This window comes from Panthera tigris, chromosome A1 (genome assembly GCF_018350195.1).
Source record: "Panthera tigris isolate Pti1 chromosome A1, P.tigris_Pti1_mat1.1, whole genome shotgun sequence".
NCBI lineage: Eukaryota > Metazoa > Chordata > Mammalia > Carnivora > Felidae > Panthera > Panthera tigris.
Genome location: NC_056660.1, coordinates 66,005,001 through 66,019,258, shown reverse-complemented (window position 1 = coordinate 66,019,258; position 14,258 = coordinate 66,005,001). Strand labels below are relative to the sequence as shown.

The window sequence follows — 14,258 nt, the reverse complement described above, 5'->3', positions numbered from 1 at the left end:
GGTGAAACATCAGACTCTGGATTTCAGGTCAGATCACGATCTCACGGCTGGAGAGATTGAGCCCCACATCAGCCTCCATGCTGACAGCGCAGAGCCTGCTTGGGATTTTCTCTCTCTTTCTCTCTCTGCCTCTAATAATAAATACACATTAAAAAGGCAGGGGATATCTGATACTAGGAGTATCAGAGATGTTACTGAGGTTGCCCCATTTCCACACAGTTCTAGACTTCATTAAGATTAATTAATTAAATCACCGATTAAGATCAGTTTAACAATCCTGTGCCTGAATCATGCAGTTACATCCTCAACCCCTTGGCGGCGCTCACACAGACTTCGAGCATGCAGCGATTCATGCGTTCAGCAATTTATTTAGCGCCAGTTCAATGCCAGGAGCCTCACTAGGTGCTGGGATATAAAGATCAATAAGATACGGTCTCTGCCCTTGGGATGTTTAAAGTGAAGTAAGGGAACACACAATGAGTTAACAGTTGAAACAAAGAGGCACTGGCACCAGAATAATAGTTGGGCCGGGTATAGAGAAACATGAAGCAAAGAGCAATCAGCTCAGCCTCTTGACAGTATGTTTACAAAAGCAGCTACTCCAAATTATTATTAATGAATCAATCAGATAATATTTTCTTGTCAGGTTGTTGCCAAGCTCTTAACTCACTCTCATGTGTCCTAACAGAAAAGGCAGAGTTTTATTAAAAAGCAAGCTCTTGAGACACAATGAAAGGCCCCTTTGGCCTCAAGCAAATAAACAAAGACAAATTTTGTCAAATACCAGGCTTTGTTTGACAGCAATAGATGTATTTGCTGGTAGACAATGCACACGCACAAATGTCAAATTCTGTTTTAAAAGTGTATTGCAAGGGAGCACGGCAGGCATGCCTATGATCCGAGAGTCTTGGCCACTCCTGACAACTGACGGGAATGTGAAACTGGAGGCTGATAATGAACAAAAGGACACGTCAACTAGGAAGTTAGTGTATAGAAATACTTCGGTGCACAAACAAAGCGTTACAATACAATGCGGCTCTCCAAATACCCGGGGGGGGGGGTGGGGGGGGGGGCGATATGTCCACTGAGGTCATGAGTCAACTTTTCAGGCAGCTGGAATGATTAGGTGCAGATTGCCACCGGACTCACCACCCTTCCTTCATGCTTCTGGATTACTGTCTTGTATCCTCTTATTACATGCCAGTCACAAAAATTAGAAGGAATTATGTCATTGGCTCGCTTGTGGATCATTTTACTTTGCCTCCAGAAGAAGGAAAGCGAACATTATGCTGCTGGGGAAAACCACCACCCTGATTTCGGTGTAGACCATGTGGAATGAATGGAGGACTTGGCCTGTCCTCAGTATACTGAGCACGGACGCAGGAACACGCAGTCACCTTCCCCATAGGTGGTGCAAGAAACTGCAGAAGACTGGCCCACAACCTAGCCTCTCCTGGTGCAGACACAGAGGCTGTGCTTCCTACTCCAAGATGCAAATAGCAAAGTGGCATAAAAACAGGTCAGGGCAAACAGTCTAACATGACGACCAGGCAAGTGGTATGCAACTATATTTGGCAAACACCTCTGCTAGGCTGATAGAGGAATGGGAGATGCAGAAATTTATACCAATCGAGTTATTTATTCTCCCAGTGTGCAGAGTTCATGGACCCAACCCAGCGGGGTTGTCATTCTAGAGATAAAAACTGGATGGTTCAACAAACCATCTAAACTAAGCAAAGCAGAAACAAGCAGAATCCTGAGAAAATGGGTACATGTGTGTGATTGGGCGACAGTGGGAGCAGGGCTGAACTAGATCATTCAAAGCCCCAAGCTCTAAAAAGAGTACTGTGACTCCCTCCCCACCCCACTATGCCATACATAGGTCAGGAAAAACACAAAGGTGCCCACTATCACCACATAATAGTGGGCATCTATCTGTTCTACAATGAACTGAAGGGTCTAGACAGTGCAATAAGACAAGAAAAAGGAAATAAACTGTAGAAGATTGGAAGTGTATCAGTATTTGCAGATGATATGATTTCATATGTGGAAAATCCAAAAGAACCTACAGTAAATTACTTGAATTAAAAATGATTTCACAAGGTTGCCACTTAGAGTCAATATACAAAAATCTATTGTATTTCTATATACCAACAATAGGATATAAAATTATTTAAAAGATACTACTTTTTAAAAAGATATCTTTTGGGGCTCCTGGGTGGCTTAGTCGGTTAAGCATCTAACTTCCGCTCAGGTCATGATCTTGCAGTTAGTGAGTTCGAGCCCCACATCAGGCTCTGTGCTGACATGTCAGAGCCTGGAGTCTGCTTTGGATTCTGTGTCTACCTCTCTCTCTCTCTCTGCCTCTCCCCCACTCACACTCTATGTCTCTCTCTCTCTCTCAAAAATAAGTAAATATTTTTAAAATAACAAGGTATCTTTAAAATATGCTATTTATAATAGTATCAAAAATAGTTTGTAAAACCAATAGTTTTTAAAAAGGATAATAGATGAGTAAGAATTCTACCAGAAAACTGTAAGATATCACTCAGAGTATTAAAAAACAACAAAATTAAGGGAGGGAAACTCAATGCATGGCTTCAGAGTGTTAGAATTGTAAAGATATCCATTCTCCCTAAATCAACCTCGAGAATCACAGCAATCTTAACTAAAAGGCTTTTTAAAACAATGTTTGGGTTCTCATCACAAGAAAAAAAATTTTGCAATTGCCTATGGTGACAAATGTTAGATAGACTTAATGTGGTGATCATTTTGTAATGTATACAGACACCACATCATTATGTTGTGCCCCTAACATTAATATGATGTTACTTGCCAATTATACCTCCACTTAAAAAATAAAAACAATTTTAAGATTTGGGGTTTTTAAGAATATTTGGAACCTGACAATCTGTTCTAAAATTTATGCGGAAGCACAAAGGCCAAGAGTAGCCAAGATACATTTGAGTAAGAACAAGGCGTGAAGATTTGTTCTGCCAGAATTAGGATAGTGCAATATTAGTGAAAAAATAGAAAAATTCCATAATAGGAAGCAAAAGAAAGAGCTCAGAAACCACCTCGCATCAGATGGCAAAGGTAGTAGTAAGGGGCAGTATACAAAAGCAGTCTTTTCAATGAATAGTTCTGGGAAATTGAGTATCCTGATGGAAAAAAAATCAAACCTCATGCTATACACAAAACACAATTTCAGAGGGATTCTGGAAACAGAGAAATAGCTCCTATAAGACCAACCAGCCCACAGATAATAACCATAAACTTGAGACAAAATATAAAAGACAACTTCTCTGAATGCCTGGGGAAAAAAATCAAAAGCAAACAGAAACACTTGGAAAAGGGGTACGGCACTAGCTATTTCCTATTTTTACAGCTTTTTGCCTGTAGAATCTCTTGCATGTGTACAATAGACAGGAAAAAGAATGCCTCTGGAGGCCCTTACACATGGTTAAAAACTAGAAACAACCAGGGGCACCCGGTGGCTCAGTGGGTTAAGCGTCTGACTTCTGCTCAGGCCATGATCTCTCGTTTGTGGATTCTAGACACCCTCCCACCCCCGTGGGGCTCCATGCTGGCAGTGCAGAACCTGCTTGGGTTTCTCTGCCTCTCTCTGCCCCTCCTTCCCTCTCTCTCTCTCTCTCAAAATCAATACACTTAAAAAACAAACAAACTGGAAACAACCCACATGCTCATCACCAAGACAGTATAAGCAAATACATGTGGTATATTTCCACCACTGAATATTACATGGCAGCTAGGATGAATAAACTCCACGATATGAAGTAATATTAAATTCAAACAATGTAACTAAATGAAAAAAGTTAATTAATAAATATTATATAAACAATTAAAATAAAAACATAATTTTAAAGGACACCTATAAATGAAAAAACTATATAGCTAATTTTTTTTTTTAAAAAGGCAAAAGAATGAAAACAATTACGTCCGGTTAGGGGAGGCAAGTATATTGTTCACTGGGGAGATCATTTGGTTTGATATAGGTTTACTGGAAGATTTTATTTTGAGCAGTGGATCCCTTGTTACATTATTAAACAAACAAACCATTGGGGGAGCAATTCATGGGAGCTTGTCGTAAATCCAGAACTGTGCTTATACCCACTTTGTGTCCTTGGAGTTTACAAAAGGTGAAGAGGCATGAGGGAAGGAGGGAGGTGGATGGACAAGAAACATCCCTTATGCTGAGGAAATGTAAAGACAGGCTCGATATCATGGGTATGAGACTCCCTCTTAGGGGCCCTGGGCTGTCTGAGTGAGGGTGGAAACTGAGTTCTCGATGCTTGCAGTGGGAGGCCGGCAGAGGGAGGGCAGGTGGATTGCAGCTGAGACCCAATCTGTGTTGATAAGCACCGAGCCCGGACTTTGAGAGACTACCTCTGGTGATGGGGTGCTGTTGTGGGTTTGGAACGTCGTGCTGGGGAGATTGCCATTGGGCACTCCCTCAGAAGGGGTGTGGGGCACAGAGTGAGTCACAGAAGGCCTGAGGAGGTAGGTGGAATTAAGAATCTGTGCCAGGAAGGGGCTGAGTCTTGTGTCGGGTCTCACGGTGGTGGTGGTGGTGAGGAACGTCAGCTTAATTCAAAGGCCATTTCTTCCACTTTGGGTTGTGTGACTTTGGGCATGTCATTCATCTACTCTAAGGCTCAGTTCCCAACTTGCAAAGTGAGGTAGCTCTTACCTCATAGAGTTCTCCAAACAAACGAAAGGAGATAATGTATGTAAAAGGTACAATATCTTAAGAACTGAATAAATGATAGCTATAAAAGAATCAAATCAGACCCATCCTTAAATGGGAGACCGAATCTGAGGAGGGCAAGGCAGGGTCATCTGGAAGCTGGAAGGGGGGACGGTAAGACAAGAGGGAGTTTGCAGAGCCAGAAGCATGGCTTATTCACCACCCTGCTGGAAGACTGAAGGGGTCCTCCCTCTCTCAGCTTTGTTCTTGCTCAAGATCAACCAGAGCGTGTATGGTGATGAAATTTACAAGTAACCCCACCACACCAGAACCCAGGCTCCTCAGTAGAAAACTCCGGGTTGGAAGGATTTTTCGTTACACAGGCCACATGACACGATGAATGTCCTCGTTCATTTCTGGTGTTGTTTCTCGGCTGGCTCCCTCACACTTAAAAAAACCTCTTATCCTTGGAGAGGTAAATCTCTCCATTGCTTTTAAGGAATTCTTGGGATCTGAATCAGTATTTTCTGAAGTTGTCTGTCTTGGATTATTTGCATTGTCTTTTTTTCCCTTAGGTGCTTTTGGCGGGGTCCTCCAAAGGAGGAGGGGGAGAGAAAGTGAGAGAGAGCTGTTTTTTATTTTGTGTTTCTTGTTCTGTCATCTAGGTAAAGCTCCTTTTTGAAAATGCAGTGTGAGCACTGCTAAGGAGGGATGAGGAAAGGTGTCTCCAGAATTGATCTGTGTAGTGCCGGTTTCTAAGGCAGGAGCGGTGAGAATCGAGGGAGAGAAAGGTCAAAATGATGAAAATGTAGCAGTCACCAGTGAAAGGTGACTTGTGCAGTTTTGGCTCCTGCCTTGTCGGCTTAAACTCCCCTTTTGTCTCCTCGGCTCTCTGTGGACCCCATGTTTGGGGCTTTCCCCCTTTTGGGGGCTGATGGGAAAAGAGCAGGGGGGGTGGGGGAGGAGTCAGAGGAGTGGGACTAGAGAACTGTGACAACAGCCTAAGTAAGGTAGCTTTTGCCACAGTTTGCTTGTTTCCTCCTCAACCAGACAAACAGGCTGTATTACCTTTCTACACAGGTATGAGAGCTCGTGAATGCTGTCATTACACTTGCTTAAGACCAGACCCCCAAAGCTCTCTGTCGCTGCTAGTGTTCCAGGTGCAAAGACTTGGCCTGTGCACTTTGAAGGCGTCATCTTTACTGCCCAGCCACTTTTCTTTGGCTCACCTCGTGGTGCCCCACCTCCATGGGGCTAGGAAAATGTGTTGGTGAGCCAGCCGGGTGAAAATCCAGGATGGGAGCAGAGCGGAGACAGAAAGGATGGAGGAAAATGATAGAGTTCATTCTGATCCCTTGTCTTCCTTTGGGACCCAAATATTCTCCCCTCTTTTGTGGAAGAGAAAGAGAGAAAAGGCCAGTCATGTCTGGTGTTGCCAAGGTATTTTTTTTTTTAATTCCCCAACAACCTCATTGCTGCCTCCTAGTGAAAGCTTTAGAACTGAACAGAGACCATTTACTGGGGAGCCTTTAAGGGGGAAAAGAAGAAACTGAATTCACACAAACTCACAAACTTTTTTGGAGAGGTTGTCTGTCTCTCCGTTTCTGATTTGATATATTTGTGATCACGGGTATTACGTGGCCGCAGGGAAAATACAGAGCCCACACAGACTCTGCTGATCAAGGTATACAGTTCTCTGGTTGCTCCCAATCAAAAGCTGACAATATAAAGCCCATCGAACTTATAATTCTCTTTCAATTTATTTTGCCTCCCCTATTCACTCAGACAGACTATCAGACAGACTATTCTCTTTCCTATACCTTGGTATTTTTCACCTGCAGGTAAAAAACAAACAAACACAAGAACAAAAATATAACCTCATATCAATTCAAGCATAAGATCTGTGAACTTTAAAATTGGATGTGCATTTCGGCACGTAAGAAAGAGAATGGCATGAAAACTCCGTGAAAAGCTTGGCCAGATTCAGACAAGAGTACCACACTGCCTTCCTGTCACTCCCCGCTTACTGTGAGGGCCCTGGGTTGGTTGGGAAGGGTGTAGGCCAAGAATATTGATCCCCTAAAAACTGAAAATGGAAAGCAAATCTCTCCTGTTTTGAAATGTGTGAAATTTTACTTGGTGACGAGACAAACAGCCATTTTCTTTTTAGGTGTGGAAAGCACCTTTGTTTTCTACAGTTCAACATTCTTGGACTTAGGGACTTTCAGATGTGGTTCGTGTACTATCACTAAACAGGCAACACTGCAGTTTCTAAAACCATGTCCAAGGAGGCTTATGTATTTTATTTTTTATGAGGTATTGAACATATAAGCATATATTTCAATCACATGTACAAATATTTTTCCCACGGTAATAATTCATTACAATGGATTTTTAACTTTAAATTTGAAAAGAGTAGATTATAATTTACCTCGCCAATATAAATATCTTTTCTCAATCCTTATCTGTACGTGTCAAGATAATTTTCACGATTAGACTGAACTTCATTCACAATGTTTAGTGAATGACGTTTTTCGTATCTTGCATTCCCGCACATATGTTCTTTCATACGACAGTGTATAATGTTTTCATCCTGAACCCACTACACAAGTTGGGGTGAAAGCTCAGGGATGAGAATTCTGTAGTTTAGCATCACAAAACAGTATATTTAATATTCTAGTCCATGTAATTACACCGGCCGGTGTTTTAACGTAACTTTACGCAGAGTCTCTGAATGACAGAGTGGCTTTATGGAGACTGTAAAGGAATATGGTTCTACAGAAATCTGTCCAGTTGTTTGAGCAGCACAAGGACATAATACAAAGTAAACATTTGTAAATGTGATATTGTAAGACAAATACAGACCCTCCCCACCTCACTGCCATTTACATGTCTCTATGGCACAGCAACTAAAATTAAAGCAATAACCACTATCCTTAAAATGAACAATAAAACAAGCCTAACTTTTAAAATAAATCTGATGGCCCCAAACATTTTTTATTTAAGTTCGTAAAAACAATCGAAGCTTTGGGTCTGTGTGTCTGTGTATGGGATGAACATACATTGCAGGGAAGTTTTAAAGTGTTAACTGCGGATAGAACCCCCTACTTGCACACACCACATGGCTAGATCAGATCCTAACTGCCGAAGAAAGCAGGCAAGCGAGTTCTCCCTGAAGGACAGGCCAACTTGTGAATAAAACCTCCAGACTGATCACACTATGAGTGTGCTGCAGCATACCAAGAAGTGATAAAAATATGCAAACAAAATCATGCTACTTTTGCATCGTGTCAATTATAAGGAAACTCTTTCTTTCTAAGGACACTGACCACATTAAAGCTATTCCAGTACAGAGTGATTGGTACATTTTACTTTATTCTTTCGGAGAGACATTTTTACACTTCCGGATTTTGAACACCTTCACCCTATCTGTGCATTTAAGTGAGACAGTGTAAGTTAACTGTACCTGAAAGAGATCAGCATATAGATGGCTCTGTCGACCAGAACAGAAACAAAACAAAACACCCAGAATTTTCAAAGAGCTAAACAGTCAGCCAAGGATGCCTATTTTCAGCCTGGGCGAGCTCCTTTTCGAAAAGGTTGCCAAGAGCACGCTCAGTTCCTCCTCAGTTATTTTTCACTTCACTACCTCTGACTGGGTGCATCACCAGCGCAAGAAAATGCGAGAAGCATCTGTTGCAAGTAACATCTGGACCTCCAAGGAAAATGAGCACTTTCTTCCTAGGAAAAATCTCCAACATTTTCTAGGGTACGTCCCCTCTTCCGCCGTAGTTCGAGAGGCTCTTCTCGTGCGCGCCTCCTTTCTCCAGGCAGAGGATCCCAGAGCCGCGACCAGTGCCAGGGTAGCCGGGATGACACCAGGGGTTGCCAAACACCAAACAGTGCGCAGAATCCGCGGCGCGCTCCTAGCTCTCCGCTCGCCTCAACCTGCTCTCAAGTGAAAAGGGGTGGGAGGAGGAGTATGGAGGGGGGCGGAGGGGATCCGGTTTAATTCGCGGTCCTGGGGGTGTGGGAGCGGGAGGTGGCTCCGCTGGTCCCTCCTCCCTCCTGGAGTCTTGGGCTCCACCTCCTCCGCATGCCCCCAGATATACACACACTCAGTCGCCGCTGGACATGCACACCCAGCGCCGGCTCCGGGCGCGTGCACACGCAGGTAGCCACACTTACCTGAGCCCGTGCACGGGGCTCGAGCCGCCTCGGGAGCGGCGGAGTGGCGGCCTGGGCCAGGAAGGGGCCCACAGTGCTACGGGAGTGGGGGAAGCGGGAGCAGCCCCAGCGCGGACCTGCGAATAGAGGTGATGGCGCGTTTTTCTTAAATCCCCTCCTCCAGCACCTCCGCCCAGCGCCTGCTCGGCTCTGGCAGGAGAAGCCGGGAGAGAGGGGCCCTGGGCGCGGCGCACAGGCGGGCGCACGCTCCGAGGCGAGCGCGCGGAGAGGGGCGCGGCGGCGCCGGCGCAGGAAACTTGGGAGAAGTTAGTTGCAAGTGCCGGGCGGCGGCCGAGAGGAGCCAGGAGCGGACGCAGCCGGAGCCCGGCCCGCAGCGCCGAGGCAGCGCCGCGCTCCACGCCCGGCGCGCTCCGGGAGCCTGAGCCAGCCGGTGCCCCTGGAGGAGCTCAGAGCGAGCTGAGCCGGCATGGCCCGGGGGACTACGGGAAAACGCGGCAGCTCAGCGAGCCGGGAGGATTTCCCCTGAGGCCCGGCGACCCCAGGCTTGCTCAAGCCTACAGCCTCCTTCCCGGACCTGCAGCCGGAGAGGAAGACCCGCGAAGCAGGTGCTGGGGAGGCAGGCAGCTCTCCCTCCAAACCCCCCAGCCGCTTGGGGGGGGGAGGGGTTCCCACCAGCGAGCCCTGCCCAGAGTCTGGAAGACCGGCTGGTGCTGCTGTATTTGTATTTATACCCATTGCTGCGCTCTGCGTTCCCTTGCTGTTCCCGGACCTCCTCAGCCCCCCCCTCCTCTTTCTCCTCCCGGGCCACCTCCCCTCCTCCCCCACCCTCATCTGCTACTGTCAAATGAGAAAGTCACCGAGGAGAACCCAAACACTCCAGCCGCCGAGAGCCCCCTTTGGCACTTGGCAGCACGCGGCGGCAGACTCCTCGACTCAACTTGGTGGGGTCTTCGCGACGCAACTTTCCGAGCTGCTGTGCATTTAAGAGAGAAAAGACCGAGGAGGAGGAGAGTTCTGCGGGGCAGCGACTACCTGCGGGGAGTTCGCGAGCAAACGCAGCCAGGGAGAAAGGACAAAAAGAAAGCAAAGGGCAAACTGCCACCGTGGGGTGGGGGCACCGCCGAGAAGTTACTGTGCCCCCGCGAGGATTTTCCGCAGCTCGGCCGAAGAGACCAGGGCGGCCCGGGGCGCGGCGCGGCCCTGGGCTCGGCCCCTAGCCCCCTCTTCCCGGGCGGGAGCGACGCCGGGGCGCGAAGTGGGGTGCAGCGAGCGCGGGCAGGCCGAACGGGTCCCCGTGGACAGCCAACATTGATTTCCTCCGGGCGGAGGGCGACGGCCCGGGCGGCGGCGGCGGGCTGCAGCCGCGGCACGGCGAGAGCATGTCCAAGCCGGTGGACCACGTCAAGCGGCCCATGAACGCCTTCATGGTGTGGTCGCGGGCTCAGCGGCGCAAGATGGCCCAGGAAAACCCCAAGATGCACAACTCGGAGATCAGCAAGCGCCTGGGCGCCGAGTGGAAGCTGCTCACCGAGTCGGAGAAGCGGCCGTTCATCGACGAGGCGAAGCGCCTGCGCGCCATGCACATGAAGGAGCACCCTGACTACAAGTACCGGCCGCGGCGCAAGCCCAAGACGCTGCTCAAGAAGGACAAGTTCGCCTTCCCGGTGCCCTACGGCCTGGGCGGCGTGGCCGACGCCGAGCACCCGGCGCTCAAGGCGGGCGCCGGGCTGCACGCGGGCGCGGGCGGCGGCCTGGTGCCTGAATCGCTGCTCGCCAATCCCGAGAAGGCGGCCGCCGCCGCTGCCGCCGCCGCCGCGCGCGTCTTCTTCCCGCAGTCGGCCGCCGCTGCCGCCGCCGCTGCCGCCGCCGCCGCCGCCGGCAGCCCCTACTCGCTACTCGACTTGGGCTCCAAGATGGCAGAGATCTCGTCGTCGTCGTCCGGCCTCCCGTACGCGTCGTCGCTGGGCTACCCGACCGCGGGCGCCGGCGCCTTCCATGGCGCGGCGGCGGCGGCTGCAGCGGCGGCCGCGGCCGCCGGGGGGCACACGCACTCGCACCCCAGCCCGGGCAACCCGGGCTACATGATCCCGTGCAACTGCAGCGCGTGGCCCAGCCCCGGGCTGCAGCCGCCGCTCGCCTACATCCTGCTGCCGGGCATGGGCAAGCCTCAGCTGGACCCCTACCCCGCGGCCTACGCCGCCGCGCTATGACCCCCGCGGGGCCGCCTCGCGAGGACCGGTGTGCACACGTGTACATATGTATAGGTACGAGCTCCGCGGCCTCCCCGTGCGCCCTCCCGCGACGGGGGCCCCGGTTTGTATGTACATAAGATGTATAGGTGCAGGCAGAGGCAGAGATGCCAGTCGGGGCGCGAGTGGCAGCAGAGCGCGGGAGTGCTCGGGCGAGTGTGCGTGTGGATTCACAGGATCATTTCAGACCCGCACTTCGGCAGCCAGCTCTAAGGAGGGCGGTCGTATCCGACAGCAGTTGATGTTTGCTTTGCACTTCGGAACCTGTTGCGTTTGGGCCCACAGAGGTGGAGGAGTAACTGTTTTTGACAAGTTGGGCTTTCCAGTTTTGTTTGTTGGAAGTTTATTGTCGGTTTTGTTTTTGTTTCTCATCTTTTTTTTTTTTTTTTCTCCTGGTCTGTGTCGCATGCACTCTGTTCAAGTGTTAGGTCTGAAATGGCTAGCACGGGGGAAAAGCTGATGTGTCATGAGTTTCTCGGAGCGAGATGACTCTGAGCAGCCTTGCTCCCTATTTGTACTATTTGACTTCGCAAATCTCTGTTCTCTCAAGCAGAACCCCCAGACGGGATCCATTCTTGACCAGTGACCGGCTCGAATATGGCCTTTTGTATGTGAGATGATCACGCTTTCTTTTGTTTATCACGTCATATGCAAATGAGAGCGAGAGCTCTTAAAAGCAAGGAATGCAAACAAGAAATGTGTATGAGATGAAAAGTTGTCAGTTGGATTTTAGCCCTTAAAAAAAAAAAAAAAAAGACTGCTAGGTTTCCCTGAATCCACTTGCTTGGATTTCTGACACAGTTTACAGAAAGATAAAAGGCACTGTTCCTATTATCCCCTTATGGCTGAGTTCACCTTAAGATTGTAAATGTGTATATGTCCGTGAAAACACTGAGTCTGAAAATGTGTTGTTGGCGTTGCCCTAAATTTGAGTCGGTTTTAGACTCTAAAGCATTTTGAGCAAATGTCAAAGTTAACTTTTAAAAATTGCGGGACTATTTCTAGAATCGCAATTTTATCTTAAGAATAAATCAGACTTTTTTGTCTGAGTGGTAATTATATATTTATTATTTAGCAAAACTGAAAAAAGAAAAAGACACCAGAATTGTTTTGACAGATGTCTCTCATTTTCAGCTAGCATTTCTTCACCAACTTGAACCGCTTAAATGTGTTTTGGAGTTTCCTCCCTAATTAGCTTATTTTTTAGATTACCTGCAATTCATTTGCAAATTATGATAAAACACATTTTAGAGAAAAGAACCTCAATTATAGCTTTTTGTTCCTTTTTTAAATGTATATATTTTGACTAATGTTTGTGAATGAAGTTGGCTAACATGTATTTAGTTTCATTTTGACTTTATGTAATATAAAGTTTTAAAAAGTTTAAGTATTGGTTTTAACCTTTATGTGTAAATGGTTTTCTTGTGTAATCTTCTAATTTAATATTAGACGTCTAAACTATATCTGTAAATTAGAATCCGACTATCACTCTGTTCATTTTTTTTGAACAAAGAGTTTAAATAAAGCCTGAACCAGGGAAAAGAGAAAATCCTCTATTTCTTGTTGAGTTCCTAACAAGATTTTTATCTGAATTGCCCTTACGTGCCTGGTCCAGGTGAAGTGTAAGGTATCCTGCAAAGGCAGCCTTTGTTTCACTTTTGAATAGATTTACTAGGAAATCTAAATCAAGCCATTGTTATTCAGAGCCAAAAACCTGATTTATCACATTTTTAATCGTGAATAGGAAAGAAGATAAAAAAAAAAAAAACCAAGTAGTTGTATTATCTTGGGGAAAAAAAAGCATTCATGAAGCAGTAGAACAGAGCCCATTGAAAACATCCAGACCGTTCAAAGCATTTCACTAGTTTCCAGTAACATTTTAAGAGGGGAAAGTTGCCTGACCACTTTATCTTGTTAGTAGGAGAGCCCCACCACTTAAGTCAGTGTAATTTGTTCCTGTATCTTTGGCATATTCCTTGTTTACACCTTAAGATTTTATTTGGAAAGGTAATCACTACGCACGACAGTGTACAACTTTTGGCCTCTTTAGGGCTTTATTCTGTCATACTAAATTGCTTTAAAGTAGAAGTATAACAAATTCTGATGCAGAGGGTTGAATTTCCAGGGCTAGACAAGTTTCCACTGGAGAAAGGCTTGAAATCATAAAGGATTTTCATTTTAGAAAAGAAATTATAGGGCACCAGGAAGAATATCAGAGGAAAAAAAAAATTAACGTAAGGTGATCTTGATTTTTCCGCCCACCCGGATAGAAATTCTCAAGATACAGGACTCAACTAGTCCTAAACTAGTTTCCCCATTGACAGAGACCATCTCTGGGAGCTGCACGTCTTTATAAGCGACCCGACTCTTTTAAGTCATTGTTTTCCCCCAACGGAATAATATTTTAAAAACCATGCAAAGTTTTGGAAATGTGAGAAACAGGCTCTCCTGGTTTGACCCTGATTTACTAATTAAAACGATCCCTCTCCTGTTATTCCCTGAGCTCTTTGCAATATTATAAGTTAATTCATATGGTTCTGAGCGATTATGCAAAACTAATTTGGACTGTCCAGGGGTAATTATCCCTGACACGGTTAATTAAATCCTTTCAAGGCTTCGTCTTTCCCTTTTGTAGCAGCCCATCACTTCTCAACACGGAACTTCCTGCGGCTTGCTGGAAATCACCCCAGCCCTAAATCTTAGTTACCTCCCTGAGCCTTCCAGCTCGGCCCCACCGGCCCGAAGATTCCCCGCCCCTCCCACCCCTCCCTTTTTCCCAAAGATCAGCTTGTTCTGGGAGGAAGGCTCCTGAGTGTTGGTGAATGAGAAGAGGTCTGGAAAGATGAGTGAAGGGAGGGGGGTGGGGAGTTGCCGGGGGAGGGGGGGCGGTGAGCACATCACCAACAGATTGTGCGGCTGTGGGGTTGAGGATGTCCACAGGCCCCGCGGGGGTGACTAGTTTATCACCCCTCCGACTCCAGTGCTCTTGCTAACAAGTTGCGCCTGGAGAAAGCCTCCCTCCAAGTTAGCCTGTGCAGAAGTAAGTGGGAGCGACTCTGCGGCAAGAGAGTGGAGAAGGGGCTAGGTGTGTGTGTAAGAGTCAAAGTCGCCCA

The 14,258-nt window shown here is 47.1% G+C and overlaps 1 protein-coding gene across 2 annotated transcripts; it reads left to right on the top strand.

The window, feature by feature from the left end:
• Window positions 1-9,788: 9,788 nt before the first annotated feature.
• SOX21 (SRY-box transcription factor 21) lies at window positions 9,789-11,240 on the top strand. Of its 2 annotated transcripts, XM_042957994.1 has the most exons (2): window positions 9,789-10,712; window positions 10,779-11,240. In XM_042957994.1, exons 1-2 carry the CDS (start codon window positions 10,276-10,278, stop codon window positions 11,104-11,106), a joined length of 765 nt encoding a protein of 254 aa, XP_042813928.1. In that variant the 5' UTR covers window positions 9,789-10,275; the 3' UTR covers window positions 11,107-11,240. The 2 variants fall into 2 exon arrangements, with proteins under 2 accessions (XP_042813928.1, XP_042813926.1); XM_042957992.1 differs by having other exon boundaries at window positions 9,789-11,240.
• The last annotated feature ends 3,018 nt before the right edge of the window (window positions 11,241-14,258 follow it).

Coding starts and splice junctions, on each gene's coding strand:
- SOX21 (XM_042957992.1), top strand. CDS start 10,276: ATGTCCAAGCCGGTGGACCACGTCAAGCGGCCCATGAACGCCTTCATG.